A 17,880-nucleotide genomic window follows, 5' to 3' on the forward strand; every position below is an offset into this window, starting at 1 on the left:
AGGTGAACACAGGCCTGCTGGGAAGGGTGGAGCACAAATGACATTTCCCAGCAGAGGTCATGGGACAGACAGTATCGAGTAGCCGTAGCAGACTGCTTGTAGTCTTGTGGGCGGCAGAGGAAGCACGAGCTTACGTGGGCGGGGCATCACAGAGGGGCTGACCGTGTATGCCATGCTAAGCAGAGGCTGGACTTTGGAGGTAATGTAGCTAGAATCTCAACTCTAAGCTACTTCTTAATTCTGAAATTGAGCTCTACGGTCTTTGGCTGTATCTCAAATCCCCCTGTGACCTGTGTCCGACTCTGTGTTTAACGTATTTCCCATATGGACTAGATGTCCAGGAAGTGTCTGGGTTTGTTTGTTTACTTAAAAATCTCTCCGATAATAGGGTGGAAGGATCACTTTACACAACACACATGCAACATTTTTTTTTTAAAGCACAGTTCATTTGGGAGTCTTACTTTTCTGGAATGATGGCTTCATGTCCATAATGAAGCTATGTGTTTGGAGGCATGAAGGCATGAAGATTTATCATTTACTACCACCCCCAAGTATGTTCTGCAGATCTGTCAGCGATAGTCATGCAGACACCCGGCCTTCACTGCTGTAGTCTGATGACTCAGGTTCCATGCGGATGAGGCCTGAGCTGCAGACATCTCCCTCGGTGACCGATGTCCCCAAGCCCGGCCAGCTGGCTCACAAAATGGGAAGATGGCATAAAATTTGCAAACCACTATGCGGGCAGTGCCATACCTGAAGGATAATCTTTACACTCTCCACTGGTCAAAATAATGATCTGTGTGACAGCTACCACACCTTAAGGACAATGACCAAAAGCAGCAAGCGATTACAAATGCCCCCTGCAGTCTGGGGCAAATTCCTCCCCATCTGGCTCCTTGGGTCCTGCTAACTCTAGAGTGCACAGCAGACAACTCTTAGGATTTTTCTCAAAGGGTCTCACCCACCCAATGCCTAGCCAAGCCCTTTTCCTCAAGTCCTTAAAGGAGAAGGATTCAGACACTTGCTTCCAGGGTTTCCCTGTGGTCCTCAAGAGCCAGGTCTGAGTTTGGATCTAAGCAAGAGGATATAGCTCAAGAAAATGCCAAACAGTTGCTGCAGTTTATAAAAAGGTCACTATAAACAATCCACTGAGGATACAAATGGCCGAGTAAACAAAATCAGTCATCTTTCTGCAATCTATTCCTGGAGTCTGAGACACTTTTCTGATAGTCTCACAGACTTCAGCCTAATTTCAGGTGCGTGAGACATTCACACATACGGAAACAGCTCTGACTGACTTGCACAGAAGCAGTGTGAGAAGCAGGCTACTACCAGCCTTCTCATTTTCTCTCACGTCTGCCAGGTGTACGTTCAGGGTTTCAGCTACAGAGCAACTGCTTTATCAGGCAGGGCTGCAGTGCCTTCATAGCAAGGCTCCCTGCCCTCTGGTAGTAACTGCCACCAAGACTCCGACTCCACTCTGGCACATCGACTCTAGTGTTTATTTTTGCAAAAGATTATGCGCTCTCTTGGGAAGGAGTTCACACGTTATGGCTTCTGTAGGCAGGCAATAATGACATTATGTTGGAATGCAACATTTGATGAAAACTAAGTACTTTAGTCAATGGTCCCTTGATGTAATAAATACCTGAAAGTATTTCCCTTGTGAGAAATACGGTTTATTGTGAGCAGGTTTTAGTCCACAGGCAGTAAGTAGGCTCTGTCGCTCTCAGACCTGTGGTGGGGAGCACATGGCATCTCTGGGCTGTGAATTCACAGAAGAGACAGGGTCTCCATGACCAGGAAACCTCCCTCTAGGCTCCACCTTGACTGTTTCTGCCCCTTCAGCACCAACATGGAACCTTGAACTTGGGAGCCTCAGATATATTCCAGATGCAAGTACCTCTAAATTCTAAATAAATATTCGTTAAAAAACAGACTGAAAAAAAAAACCCAGCTTTTAATTTACTTTTAACTTGAAAAGGAAATCCATTCTTTTAATGAAAACTAGCTGTAACAGTTACTTGCAAGTATTTGCCAAGAACCAAATGGACAATGACCTTGAAGAGAAAGCAAGCTTCAGGGGACACACTCAGCAAAGTCACTTTGTAAAGTCTCCCTGTGCCTTCCTTGCTTACCCTTTGTCACAGATGACAGGATGCCAACCATGTGTCAGCCACCATTCCAGCCTGGTTCCCGTCACCACCTCATATGGTCCTCATCACAAATGGATATAGTACAGGTTAGGACACTGTGTATGACCTAAGAGTCAGGTTGGTCCAAGTTCAAAGTCACAGACTCTGCCTTTGAGTATCTGTGTCTTCCATTCTATGGAGGTTGTGATAGCCCCTCTTTCTTATTCCCAGTCTACACATTGTACCCACATACACATACACATGAGACACACAAACACAAATCTATGGAAGTGCTTGTGTGCACACATAAACACACATAGTCACACATATAATCACAGAGGCATGAATACATGTCCATACAAGTAAACATATGCACAAACACACACACACACACACACACACACACACACACACACACACACACACACACGGCAAGCACAGAGAGAGAGAGAGACATGAAAAGACAGATTCATGGGGCTGGAGAGATGGCTCAGCGGTTAAGAGCACTGACTGCTCTTCCAGAGGTCATGAGTTCAATCCCCAGCAACCACATGATCTGTAACGGGGATCTGATGCCCTCTTCTGGGGTGTCCGAAGACAGCGACGGTGTACTCATATACATAAAATAAATAAATAAGTCTTAAAAAAAAAGACGGATCCATGTAATACACCACACATGTATTCACACACATGTACACACACATATTGGCACGCATACATTCACTCAAGTGCACATACACACACATACACATATGCACATTACACATACAGAGGCAAAACACTCCAAGCAAGTATCTGAACACATACACTCACTCCCCACAGAGAGACAGGTAAGCACACATGTCCATGCAATCCCGCCCACCCATGTTCACATGCCTGTTAACTTCTGGTACTGTTACAGAGGACCTGAAGCAATGGAAATGAAGCCACATCTTGCCTTGTGTGTGTGTTAAGTAATCTCTCTCCTGAAAATTTATGCTTCATCTGATATCAGACTTTATGTGTTGGGATCTATAAGGCAAGAGCATCATGACCTTGTTCTTCCAGATACAGCCTCAATGGGCAGCAGAAGTCCAGATCCAGAGCCACCCATCTTTGCTTATGCTGTTTGATCATGATCTCTGTCTAATTCTCAGGAAATTGGGGTTTACATAAAGAGTTAAAACTCTTTTATTGGTTACAGAATATTGCAAGATACAAACACCCTCCATTTCTCACCCTCGCCCTCGATTGGCCTCTCTGGTTACCCCACTGCCCTGGCACTTCCCAGAAAACACACTTTTTCTCTTTCTCCTGGGACATTTCAGTCAACACCCAAGGGACAAGCCAAGTCAAATGAGCCGCACAAATAGCCATCACTCCCTTCGTGACCACAGGAGGAATAGTTTCCAAAGGGACTGTGTCACCCACACACCACGCTGTGAAAATCTGCAATTTGTATGACTAAGGAGGCATCGATGAAGACTCAAGTCACAGAGCACACTTGTCCAGGACTGGTGACACAATTACACAGAAACGGCCCCACCCTCCTGCCTGGCCTGTGACCAGCAGCAATGTTACTAAGCCAAAGTGGCCACACAGGAAGCCTGCTCAGACACAGGCTGGGCTTGAATTCCGTGTATGCCACGCTCAGTGGCCTTGGGCACATTGTTTTCCTTCTGTGGGATTCAGCAATCACATCTGTGAATGGTAGTAACACATTCCAGTGGTGAGGTCGCAGGAAGGACAGAGCCAGCTTCCTGGGTGTGCGACCTGTGGGAGGTGGGGTCACAGGGACACCTGTAATGACATAGTCTTTCAATTTACACCGTGTAAGTGAAGTCCAAAGGGACCAGGGAGCACATGGGCCGCGAGGCGAGACATGTATGGTAGGTGAGCCGCAGCCCTGCTGCCCCATTATCATGGCCGAGGCCCCTGAGTGTATGCTTATGTCTCTGTGTGTGTGTACGTGTGTGTGTCTGTGCATGTGTGTGTGTATGTGTATGACTCTGTGTGTGTGTGTATGTGTGTGTATGTCTGTGCATGTGTGTATGTATATGCGTATGTCTCTGTATGTGTACATGTGTGTATGTGTATGCGTATGTCTGTGTGCGTGTGTGTATCTCTGTGCATGTGTGTATGTCTGTGCGTGTGTGTGTGTGTGTGTGTGTGTGTGTGTGGTGAAAAGTGGAAGGGCTGTTGCTAGGTCCTTGGTGTTTCCTTCTGAGCTGGGAAGCCACTTAAGATTCCAAGCACAGAGCCCAGGATCTGGCTGCAGTGGCCAGAGGGAAGAGAAGAGCACAAAGGTGCAGGGAACTGAATTAGGGCACTAAGTAAATAAATAAACAAACAAATAGACAAACAAATAAAATCTCCAGGCTGAGAAGACAGCACAGCACAAAATAATGAGAGGAAGGAAAGAGACTGTAGGAGTTAAAAAACGAATTCTAAGGACCAAGAGAACTTCAACATTAAGAAATGGACAAAAGAGATGCCAATAAGGTACTGAATTCCGAGGAGAGAAAAGTCTGAGATGATTTCAGTGAATGAAGAAGAGAGAGTCCAAAACACTTGAGAAACCAATAAAATATAAGGTAAAACTTAAAACTTACTCCACAAGGTCAAACAAACCAAAACAAGCTAAGGAGAAGGTTAGATACAACATGTCTGAGCAAACACAGATCCGAACTTGCAAAGTAAACAGTAGACATGTAATGTTTTAACAAAATTTTATATAGTAAATTAGTCCAGGTCTAAGACTAAGCTTTGGATTTCAGAAGTGTTATTCTCCAGACATTCAGTCAGGGATAAAAACAAGTAACCAAAAAGCAAAATCCTCGTCATCTACAGAGAGAGATGCGTGTGCTATAACCTTAGACTCCCAGCAGTACCAGTGTGTGAAGGACAAAGGACCTGCACTGAACAGCCCTGATGGAAGGGAAGAGCTTATCTAAAGAACCTTACACTCAGCCAAAGCTTTTCAGGCATAAAGGCAATGGCAGACCCCAAATACGCACACACACACACACATACACACCCTGGTCAGTGCTGGGGATCTACATCAAACATAAAATTAGGTCTGACCAGAAACAGGCTTGTACAGGACTCAGTATGTACCCAGGTTCCCAGGGGTGGGTGTTAAAGAAAATCCAGTGGAAAGAAGAGGGGTAGGACATTTTCACAGACTGCTTATCTAGAGCCACCTAGAAGAAAAGGCAATCTAAGTTATCCATACTTTTATGCCAAAAAGAAAAAAGAAAAAAGAACTCATGTTGATCCACTGACCACTTTCAAGGAGTCTCTGAGTTAGATCATATATAATTATATATATTACATATAGATCAATGGGACAATACCCCAAAGAGATCAAATATGTTCACCAAACAGAACCTGTTTTTTCTCAAGCAAATCAATGATTTTTGGGGGTAATTTTATTGTGCAAACATAGTGAAATTTATAAGCATGCATACTGGGCTTAAGAGCCACCTCCTTAATATATGTAAATGAGTACAGGAGAAGTAGCTAGGATAATTGGGGTCAGAACCAGCAAGGTCTTAATAAATAAATATGCCCCTACGTGTCTTCCCAGGATGTGGTCACGTGTTAGGGAGAGACTACGACTTGTAACACCAAGCTTCAGAGCCGTGAGCTGTTTATAATGAGATTCCAAGTGTTTACCTGTATAGGAACTCTCTTTTAAATGCTTAAACAGCTTTGTGTTGCTGCAGGTTAACTAGTGATTACTAGTGCTCTGTGTCAAACACCATGCCACTGTATTTCCGCAAGAGCTGCCCTGTAAAGCCGTTTTCTTCCCTTCGTTCCTGCAACCCCCCAGGAAGACAGAGAACACTTTGCTCATGTGTTTGATTTATTGAAGTTTGGGGGAAAAACTCAGACAGAAAGAGAAATGCTTTTGAATGTAAATTATTTTCTTGGATTGAGATCTGAAAAACGCATTTGGTCTTTCTTGAATAAAATATAAGGGCTCTGAGAACCTTTGCTGGATATAAATTTCTGCACAGAAAAAAAAAATCAACTAACGGACAAAGTTAGTGCTGAGCCACAAAACCTATAATGGAAAGCTAATTGGATAAAACTCTGAAAGAAATGAAAGACTGTTGACTCATTCATTATGCTAATAAACACTACATCTTCTGAGTTTATGGCACAAAGCATTTCCTCCATGAGGCTGGAAATGGCCTGTGAACCCAAGAGACAGAAACTGAGCCTTCCCTGGGATTACTTTCTCATGCTGCAAACAGCAACGTTCCTAACACATTTTAAAGCGATATGGAGTGAGATTTGAATCCCAGACACCGAGAACGTGCTCTGCAGGTTTGCAGAAGAAATGTTTGCCTTGGAGGAGATAAGGAAAACCTTCAAGTGTTAGGTGAGTGTTTCCAGCCACAGAAGAGCCTCAAACGGTGGCTGGACTTGACGTCTTTCTCCAACAGCTGTTACTTATAGAAATGGAACTGAACGATGCCTGCTTTGTTTGTTTGTTTGTTTGTTTGTTTGTGGGGATTTAATATAAAAAAGTGTTAGGCACGGTTGCTCACATCCTTGTTAAACTCCTAATTTACATTGGGCAGCTGAGCTGTGGTCTGTTAAGTTCAGTTGCAGCATTAGTGAATACATTACCATCACGCTGTATTTCCATTGAGGATAATACAGGACCAAGTGGTGACCTTGATAACCCGGCAGCTACTTATCCAGTATCCACTGTCCCTGTGGTGCTGACTGATGTCTACCAAGTGATTGCAGAGGTTGCCTGTCCCCTTTAAGGACAAGTCGGGCCTGTCACATGGATAAGATGGACACATCCAGCCACCACACACTAGAATCACATCAGCACTTCAAAGAATAGACAGATATGGACGAGAACTGAGAATTCCCCAGAACATTCTAGTGATATATACATAAAAAATGACCTTATACACTCTCTGGGTCAGGACAGAGAGAGGGAAAGAGCCCCAGGAATCTGACCTTTCTCTCAAAAACTTCCTTTCTTCCTTTACAGGTCTCATGCTATGTCATGAGACGTCTCCTCCTTCACGCAGGATGCATGCAAACCCTTAGGACTGTGCCTAATGTTTGCTTTTCTGGATACTGTGAGTCAGAATTGTCTTGTATTTTATTGATGAGTTTCAACGACCATTGATAGCTATCAAACTGGATGATTAGAGACTTCTAAAGAGCAAGCAAAGGGCTACCAGAGGGCATTTGCAGAGCAAGTCAAGAAACCAGCTAAACGATGCCACAGAGGAAAACCCCAGCTTCCTTTGCATAGAATGTTACAGACAATTGACAAATGACATGCTGTAGTGCCATGAACTGCCTTAAACAGTAAGATATCACACATCAAAATAATGTGGCTACTGTGGAAAATAGTCTACAAGGTTCTCAAAAATTCTATTCAGATTATCATATGCCCCAGCAATTCCACTGCTAGAGAGATACTCAAGAGGACAGGAAGCATACGGCCATAAAATGTCTTACACACAGTGTTCATAGAAGTCCAATTTACAACGGCCTCAAAGTAGAGGCGATGCAGATGACTCTATAGAGTGTGGCATGTCTGTGCAGTAGAGTAGGACACATCCACGGAGACAGAATGGGTCATATAGAATGTGGGGTATCACTCATGCATGGAAAGAGAACGGAGTTGTGGCATGCTTCAACATCAATGAACTTTGAAAATACTCTCTAGCCCAATGGTTGTCAACCTGTGGGTCATGACACCTTTGGGGTCAGATGAAACTACCCTTTCACAGGGGTCACCTAAGATCACTGGAAAACACAGATATTTTTATATTATGATTCATAACAGAAACAAAATTACAGTTATGAAGTAGCAATAAAAAATGTTATGGCTGGGGTCAGCACACCATGAGGAAATGTGTTAAAAGGTCACGGCAATAGGAAGGTTGAGAACCACTGTTCTGGTTGGAAGCAGTCAGCCACAAAGGTCACATGCGTGATTCCAATCGCATGACTCTCCAGCCGCAAGATCAGTCTTTCAGGACACACAACTAAAACACATCAAGTGTGTTATCATATCACCCCCTCAAATCAGTGACTTAGATGAGAACATTTACTGGGACGACAGTAGCTTGCCTACATTCCCCAGCCTGAAAATAAAATAAAGAAGCACAAGACAATTATCAATAAATCAAAATTAAATAAAAACGAGGCATGGCGAAGCAGGTGATAGAACGAAGTGGGTTATGCCTGCCTTTTGTTTTTCTATTGTTATTCAAATTGTCGGGATAATTTTCTTTTGCTCACGTTTTGGGTTAATTTTATCTAATTTCCAGTTCATATGTCAAGTCCCGTTTTTCTTTCCCCGGCCTCTCTGGTATTCTTTCCTGTGGAAAATAACTACATTAATTACCTAGGCAACTACTTATCCTCTCATATCTCAAGGGTAGGGGGAAAAAGGAGCAAATATTTTTAAGGTCCCACTGAATATATAAATATTCTTATTTTTCCTTGTAGAGGGTCATGACCTATTTGCAATGGAGTGGTTTTAGCCACATTTTATATATTATAATAGTAAGGCTCAGAGGTATAAAGTGACTTTTCCAGGCCACACGACCAAAAGCTGGCTGACTTTGCAGCTAACCCACAGCTTCCCCTCTGGAGTCACTGGACCACTTCTCCAGGCCTCAGTGGTGAGGCAGTAAGGGAAACATCTCTCCCATTTCTTCGAGCATTCATCTGTCCACACTCTTGCACATCCTCCAGGATGCCAGAGAGTATCATGTGCTAAAAATACAAACACGGCTCCCCTCCCTTCCCCATAGACTCAGGAGAAACTGAAGAGAGAGGTTACGCACAGGTCACTCCAACAGAAATACACGTCGGACACTAGAGAAGCAGAGGGCAGCAGAAGGGGAAGGTGTGAACAGGTCTCTCCAGAGGGGAAAAAGCTTAATCTGAGTCCTGCTTGGTTGCAGGAAGACCAGGGAAGGTGACCTGGGCATCTGGGAGAGCAGGTACAGGAAGATGCCCACTGTGGCAGGTACCCTTCAGATCCATGGATGGGTCTGCTGCAGGTGTTCGGGGTTAATGCCGGGTGGGGCAGATGGGCTCAGCTTGAGAGTTGAGTTCCAGTAATGTGTTGAGATGGTTGAGATACAGTTTCAGCGACATGAGAGCAGAGCCTTGGGCGGGGGTTGGTAACTATAAATCGAAGGGGAAAGCGAACCATCCAAGATGTCCAGCAGGGATGAATTCTCTTATCTCCCTCACTCCATTTTCTTCTAAGACCAAAAACAAAACAAAACAAAACAAAACAAAACAAAACAAAACAAAACAAAAAACTGGCTATGGCTGGGCCTGCTGATGCTGACCTGTAATCACAGCTACTGGGGAGGCTGAGGCAAGAAGATTGCATGTTCAAAGCCAGCCCAAGTGATAGTGTGAATTCAAGGCCAGCCCAGGAAACTTAGTGAGAGCAGGGTTCATTTTGTCAAGGACAGGAAGATAGCTCAGTGGTAGAGAGCTTGTGTAAGTCCCTAATTTCAGTCCCACCTATTGCAGAATAAAGAGAAGGAAGGAAGGAAAGAAGGAAGGGAGGAAGGAAGAAAAGAAGGAAGGGAGGAAGGGAGGGAGGGAGGAAGGATGTACATATGTGCACACACATGCACACATACAATCATGCACATACACATACATGTGTACACACATGCACACACTTATGAACACATATACATGCACAGACAATATACATGGACATATACATACACACACACACACACACACACACACACACACACACACACACACACACACGAGGTTCTCTCAGAGGCCTTGGGAAGAAGGAAAAGATGACCAAGGCTAAGCTGTTCTCAGTCTCCAGTCTAGAATATTCTGCTTAGAGATTTGAACCCAACTGATGACAATGACTGAATCCTCTCCCAGTGTCCTTAGCACTTTGGATAACAGCACCATGCACTGCTTGTTTGCTTGTCAAGAAGGTAATTGGCCTAAATAAACTATTCCTTTATACCAGTGCCTGGAGTCCACAAGGACAGAAAAAAAGTCAGACGTAATACATACTCTAATTTCCTGTAGTAGCAGGAGAAGAAATAATTCTGAAAAATGCCTTGGTTTTATGAATTAGGGAAACAGATTTTGCTCATTTTTCTGGCATAAACAACTATTTCATGAGTTAATTACAAACCTCAGGTGTGCCCGTTGCCAGTAGACCTGGGGATAACCTGTTTGTGTGGTTATACTGCGAGGCCAGAGGCAGCATGGCACCATGACAAAGAGTGTGGACATAGATGTCAGGCTGAGCCAGGTCCAGACCTGGCTCTTGCACTCAGTGTTGGTGTGACTCTATTTTCCCATCTGTCAAATGGGTGTGAGAGGTATTCCTGCTGCAAGATCAAGCCAGTCCAAACCCCAGCATGGATGGGGAGTGGCTCTCCAGGCCTCACTCCTAGCTGGGGAACAGTTGGTGGCAGTTGGGGAGGGAGAGTCACTTTCTTTGGAGTCCTTACAACTCATAGGTTACCCTTGCCCCGGTGTTTGCCCCATAGCCATGAGCACACAGTGGGAACTAACTGGACACAGTGGGACATTGAAAAAGAGAATAATAATAAAAAAAAGAAGACAGATGCATTTCTGTTTAATGGGGGAAAAAAGAAAACAGAAAAAGAGAATATAAATGTGGAAGGGGGACCTGTGGAGGGCCTAGGAGGAGTTGGAGGCAGAGATGACGGGTAGGCATGATCACCATACATCATAGATTCACGTGGAGTTCCCAAAGAACAAATAAAAATATTTTAAAAGTAGAATTGGCTTTGTGAACTTATTGTAAATACTAAACATAGAAAACTAAAAACCGACAGTTACAGGAACATTGAGCATAACCTCACAGTAGGCTCACAGAGGATGACAGATGGTCCCTCGGCACAGGGCTCCGCAGTCTGAGACGAGCGAGAGCCACAAGCAGAAGCTCTGTTTACTGCGTATCTATTTTGTCCTCAGGTCCTTGCTTCTTACTTGCTCCTTTCCTGTTCTTAAATAAGGAAATGCGTCCCCCACCAGCTTCCGAGGGTTGTTTGGAGCACAAAGGAGAACTGGTTAGATACACGTGGGGACACCATGAAAAGCACGCAGCCCTGCGTAGCTCCAGCAGGGGCTGAACACCAGACAGCAACAGGAAACTGCCACATTGCGTCTTGAGCAGTTTCTGGCAGCTTCAGGAGGACTTTACCAAATGTCCCCACGTCCCCTGCCAGGAACTGCTCATGAGCACTCTGGGCTTCACTAGCATAGGAAGTCACGTGAGTGCTGGAGGGGGTGTCTCCTCAGAGCACCTGTCCCTAACAGGATGCTCCAAGCACACAGTGGCTTCCTGGGAACCCCATTTCCTGTGATTCACTCACAGTGCCAGGCCCAACAACACCAACACCAGGCTTCTGCTTCTGTTGCTTCACAGCCATAGAAGGCAGCACAAAAATAATTTTTGTTTTGCTTTTTTTTTTTTTTTGAGACCAGGTCTCATATGTAGCTCAGGCTAGCCTTGAACTCACTATGTGGCCAAAGTTGGCTTCAGACGCACAATCCCCCTGCCTCTCTACCTCTTAAGCACTGAGATAACAGTGCTCATTCCACTAGTCCAGGTTCAAAATAATTTCTAAAATAAACTATTAATGTTATTGTAGCCAAAATTTGCTGGATGTGTGTATATGTCCAAATGCCAAACACTTTGCCATGCTCATCCTGATTTAATCCTTGTAGACAACACTGTCCTTAGACCTGGGCAGGAAGGGCCCATGCCCTGATGCTTCTCAATGTATCTAAGTCTCCCACTGGACCAGTTGGAGCCAATAGTGCCTCTGGGTGGATCCCAGCCTCTTCTTCGTACTCTCTCTGACCCTGGTAAGACCTCTCTTGTGCTCTGCATGGCTGACCAGACCCTGAGGAATGGAGTCCAGGAATTCTGTCCATGGAGTTTCAGAACAGAAGGACCTGGGATGGCTTTATTCCAGAAGGGAAGCTTGGTAAGTGGCCACACCCCAGGCTAGTGTGCCTTATCTTTCTCACAAGCTATTGCCATATCTTTTGAGGCGACTCAACTTGTTTGTATAGACAGGGACCCCACAAAGGTATTTTTCCAGGGCTCTATATATGAGGCTGCCACACCATATAACATTTGCCTACAAACCTTACTCTCAGGGAAACTCTGACTTAGATTAACTTCCCGAGGTGACACAGTTAAGGAGAAGAAGAGCTTGCACTCAAGTTCTGAGATGTCACAACTCAGAGGCACAGCATTCCACTATCTCACGATCTCTCACCAGTCTCTGCTAGGATGTGAACGCTGGAGAGAGGCTCGGGCTTGGGCTTGCCCTTTCTGTAACCCAGGGCTCCTTGAGACTGCATTATCACCTGACATCCCCTACCTGACAGATTTTATCTTCAAGAGTACCAGCTGGATATCCCAAAAGCATCCACTTAGACATCTTTCAGCGGAAGCCGACAAAGCATTGACTACAGAGTATGAACTCCAGCAGAAATCTGGGTTCTGTTTTCAGCTTTGTTGTAGAATAAGGCTTTTGAGTGCTCAAAAAAAAAATAGAGTTTGGCAAATACCAAACGAGGAACCAATATATGAAGGCAGTGCCTACTGCAAGAGGCAGGGCCAGCGGGCAGCTTGCAAATGAATTGGGATTGGGAGCAATGGCTTCTCCCATCTCTCTTCCTTGCTCTCTTTAAAAGCGATGACCCCAGAGGAGTGAGGTAAAGAACACTGGAGAGACCATGGCCATCAGCTCCAGTGAGAATCTGTTACCTTGTCCTACTTTAATGCTGCTCTTCTTGATAGTCAGAGCACAGAGCAGCCACAATGAGATAGCACTTCATTCTCGATAAAACAGCTAGCTCTTAAATGCTCGGGGAGATGCTCAGTTGGTAAAGTACACAAGCGTGAGGATCGAAGTTCAATCTTCAATGGTCAACATAAAAACACACCGGTGTGGTGGCATGTGCTTGGAATCCCAGTGTTGGGGAGAGGGAAAAAGGCAGACCCCTGGGGCTTGCTGCAGCCAGCAGAGCCTAGTCTGTGAGCCCCAGGTCTCAGTGAGAGACCTTGTCTCAAAAAACAAACTGGACATCTTCGAAGGACAAACACCATGAACTGACCTCTGGCCCTCCATATACACACAAACATGCACACATGCCTTTACACACACGCACACACACACACACACACACATCAGATAATGATGTAGCATAGTTAGAATCATCTTATGTTGCAGATGAGGCTATGTAACAGAGCAGCCACTTTGTAGAGTTGGAAGTTCATCAGCAGATTTAACTGAGAGTTACCATGTGACCCTGGACTTCCACCCGTACACCCAAGAAGACAGAAAAACTCACCATCTCTATAAACTTGTACAAGAATGTTTATAGTACTATCACTCACACTAGCTAAAAAGGTTTAAACAACCTGAATGTCCATCAATAATGAGGGACAAACAAACTGGGGGCAGCACAGTGGAATAACTGCTATTATTGTAGCCATAATAATGAAGGAAGAAACAGTGGCTGCTACAACTTGGATGAACACTGTGCCAAGTGAAAGAAGCCAGACGTAGAAGATTATCACGCATTAGAGGCACCCAGGTCCAGGATGGGAAATCTATAGAGACAGAAAATGGATCGCTGATCCCTGAAGGCTAGGGGTAGGGGTGGAAAAGTTGGGTTGGAGAGGTAATAACTAGAGGATCAAGTTATTTTATTTTATTAGATTATGTAAACATTAAAAATTCACTGAGGTGATGGCTTGTGTGTCAGGAAGCGCACTAAAACATATTGAATCACCTACTTTAGGCAAATTACGCAGTATACTTAACAGCTCAATGAGGCTGTTAAAATTAATTGCAATAATACAAAAGACCTTGGTTCAAATGAATTCCCTCACCTCACCCAAACTGCCTCCAATCCTGCCCTTCTCTCCAGCTGCCCATGAATTAGGAAGTCTATGCTCACAGGAGTCAGCTCCACGAACAGCCTTCTGCCTCCTGTCCTTATCTAAGTGCTGATTTAGACAGGCAATGAACAGCTGGGAAGGCACCAGGCCACTAAAGGTACCATTACAACGCCAAAGTCCGAGACCTTGTCCAAATCAGTAAGTGAGGCTGGGTGATGACAGTTCACTTGATGGAGTACTTGCCATCCAACCACCAGGACCCAGGTTCAGTTCCCAGAGCCCAGTTAGAAATCTAGGTGTTGGGGTGTGTGTGTGCCAGAGATGAGGAGGCAGAAAGAGTTCCTTCACTGGCCACTCAGCCTAACCTACTCTTTGAGGGCAATGAAGAGATGATGTCTAAAAAACCAAGGTGGATTCTCTGACCAGTGCCCTGAAGCTACCCTGACCTCCACATGCTTGTGAACACACATATTGTGTATACACACACACACACACACACACACACACACACATACCACATCAGTGACTCCCTCCCCATCCTAAGCTCTCTCCATGGCCTTCCCAAGCCATCGAATTAACAGTTACATTATAATGAGATTGGCCGAAGAGTGTTAATATGGCTCTCTCAATATGAAAACACATCTGTCCTTTCAAACACTCCACTAGACAAACCTTTCTCAGGTGGCAACACAATCTGACCTCGAGCTTTGCATAGGTCACCCTTTGCTGTTCTTTTCTGCTCTTGGTCATATTTAAGAACAACACTGGGGGAGGAGCTCTTTGGCATCGTATTTCTCATCATCACTAATTATTCCAGCCATGCCTCAAAAGACATGTATTTGTTATAAAGATCCTAAGACCAGAGAGTAAGATGCATGACTGTCTTTCTGCCGGGGCCTTCATGTCTCCTACTCCTGCCCCATTCATTATACATGAAGGACATGTATAATGCTTTGAAGTGCACGACACTGAGGAATGGGCGGGGGAGATACTTTAATACCTATGTCAATCACAAAACACAGCCTGTGTCAAAGGGGATTCGGGTACTTACCGGATGGATCATAGCTGCTAAACCTGAGCTCTGGTGGACCACAGCCAGCAGAATACAGATAGACCAGATGTATGACTGTGCCACGCCTGCGATGAGCAGGGTCAGGAGTCTCGGGGACACTCAGGTCCTCAATAAGCAGTCTCCTGTGGGAGTTCCTGAGGCTGGCTCTCTCTGGTGAGGGAACTTTGCCTATCTCAGAGCTGCACAATTTCCCCAGACACTTTAACCCAAGCAAGGATGGCATCTTGGCATAGCAGACATGACATCAAGATCTGACCCAGAAGCCCGGGAAGCAGGGCTCCCCAGTAGCAGTTCCCCTAGCATCTCTTCCCTCACCGCCCAGCAAAGAAGATTAAGAAGGACATATTTAAAAGATTACCCTCAGGAGCTTAGCCATATTTGCAGCCAGATGATTATGTATAAAAACAGCCATCACCAGGAACTCCTGACTGCAGTCTGAGACAGGAGTTCCTATCGGAAAGCAAAATTAATACCGCCACCTAGAGCGATAACCTAAAAGAATTATCTGGCAACTATTTCTAGAATCTCTATTATTATCTGGCGAGAGTGCTATGAACAGGTCTAACTGGGCTCAGAGACTGCATTCGATCTACAAATGCGGTCCAGGGAAAGACTCAGGCATTAACTGCAAGAGTGCCAGCATTTGGAATCTCAAGAGGCCGCATGAGTCTCAACAGAAGCTCCCGGCTTTAATTAATGGCAGACTCGACTCCAGGAGGCCATGGTAAGCAATTGCTTCCTCTGCATGTTCTAGAGAATCCTCTCCCCGAACGTCATGAACTCTGCTGCATTTCAGTAGCCAAAGTGTTTTAACAGTCTCAGCCATGTCCTGGGTGTCCTACTAACTCAGGAGGGAGAGAGCATTGTGTGGGCAGTAGCTTCGTGCTTTCACAAAGTCAACCCCAGGAGGTCCTTCCTCGGAGACTTAGGGCTCTGACACACGAAAGGAGCCCTGCTTATGATTGTTGTGAAGTCTACAACTGTAGGGTTAAGTACACCATGTGACATTCTACAGCCACACAACAGTGACAGGTCAGAGTGACTACATCTATGCTCCTTCTCCTATTGTTGGGCTACTGGACTCTTATAGAATTTTCTTTTCATTGGGAGCCTGGCCTGGTGACCCACACCTTTAGTTCCAGCACCAGGAACTAGTGGCAGAGGCAGGTAGATCTCTGTAAGTTCAAAGCCAGCCTGGTCTACAAAGTGAATTCCAGGACAGTCAGGGCTGTTACACAGAGAAAACTTGTCTCAACAAAACAAAACAAAACAAAACAAAACAAAAGAAAACAAAACAAAACAAAACAAAACAAAGAACATCGTACCCTTTAAGTAAAATGGAACTGCAAGCCTAGAAGGGTCTGAGAAGATAAAATCCAGCAGTTTCAAGAATACAAACTGTGAGGCAACTGCTTAGACCCCCACATGAGAGACTTGTGAGTGGAGCCCAGAAATTTCCATTCCTAAAAGTCATCCAAACCAGGACCGGCAAGGGATGGCCCAACCAGCTCTATCCTTTAAGACTAGGAAGGGAAGTATTGAAGAGGCTGATAGCCTTCCTAGATACAATGTAGCAATCCTGGGGGTGTGGCTAAGTCCTAAACTGTAGCCCTTCAGCTTTCTACACTAGGAGGCCTTCCTCAAAGGCCAGGGGGATGGAGTGAGCAGCGAAGCCCTTACTGCCTCCTGATCCTCACTGCAGGACTTGGCAGCAGCATTCAAGAACCAGAGACACCAAATTTGCTGGAGTTTTTCTGTCCACGGTGGGATCAGAAGAGCAAGATGGTTGCAAGGGCTTCCCAGTCTAGCCTGGGGCCAGCGACAGTGGAGTCAAATTTCAAAAGTCCCATGAAGTTTCAGGGTTAAACCCGATAGCAACCTCTCCCGTACCTACACACTCCACCCACAGACACTCAGACACATAGGCACATACCCTTTGCCACATCTTATTCTAAGGATAGCTCACAAGGCTGTTGAAACAACCTTTGTGTGCTTTCTTTCTTACTCGAATACCATGAAGAGTCTTGGGATTTGTAACGTAAGATATCCCATCAGCATTTCCAATGTTCAGAACACAGCTATGAGCATATACTGTGGTTCTGTTTGGTTTGTCTAGGGCAGTGGTTTTACCTGTGGGTCATGAACCCCCAAAGAAGACAATCTGACAACACGGATATTTACATTATGATTCATAACAGTAGCAAAATTACAGTTATAAAGTACCCATGAAAATAATTTTGTGGCTGGGGGTCACCACAACACGAGGGACTGTATTAAAGGGTCACAGCGTTAGGAAGATGGAAAACCAGATGTTCTAGTGTCTGTCTGGTAAACACTGCAGTGTGGGGTACGATACTTTTCACCATTAGTTCTTTCTGTGGTGTGTGTGCATACATTTGTGTATATGTATGCATGTGTGTGTCTGTGTTTCTACATTTGTGTGTATGTGTGCATGTTCGTGTACCTGTACCTGTGCCTGTGTGTGTGTTCCTCCAGCTCTGTTCTTTGTACACTGAAACCTGACCTGCTACTTGTCTGCATGGGTGTGTTTGTTGTGTGTGTGTGTGTGTGTGTGTGTGTGTGTGTGTGTGTGTGTGTATACAGAGAAACATGCCACTACTCCTTCAACACAAGCTCTGGTACATACTAACAACAGAGAAGGAGACTTGGACAGCTTTAAGATATCTCAAATTCATATCCATGAGGCTGCAGTTGGCACAGCAGTTGTGTTCCTCTGCTGCTCT

General features: G+C 45.0%; 1 protein-coding gene across 25 annotated transcripts in view; it reads right to left on the reverse strand.

The window, feature by feature from the left end:
- Ablim1 (actin-binding LIM protein 1) overlaps positions 1 to 17,880 on the reverse strand; it is a 282,612-nt gene that overhangs the window by 167,866 nt on the left and 96,866 nt on the right. For 2 of the 25 annotated variants that reach the window (NM_001290813.2, NM_178688.4), the window contains exon 1: positions 15,116 to 15,434. The exons of the other annotated variants lie outside the window; for them this stretch is intronic. In NM_001290813.2, coding sequence (NP_001277742.1) covers positions 15,116 to 15,359 — 244 coding nt within the window. In that variant the 5' untranslated portion in view covers positions 15,360 to 15,434. Of the gene's footprint in view, positions 1 to 15,115; positions 15,435 to 17,880 lie in introns of those variants that run through there. 25 annotated transcript variants of the gene reach the window in all.

The sequence above is a fragment of the Mus musculus genome, chromosome 19 (assembly GCF_000001635.26).
Source record: "Mus musculus strain C57BL/6J chromosome 19, GRCm38.p6 C57BL/6J".
NCBI lineage: Eukaryota > Metazoa > Chordata > Mammalia > Rodentia > Muridae > Mus > Mus musculus.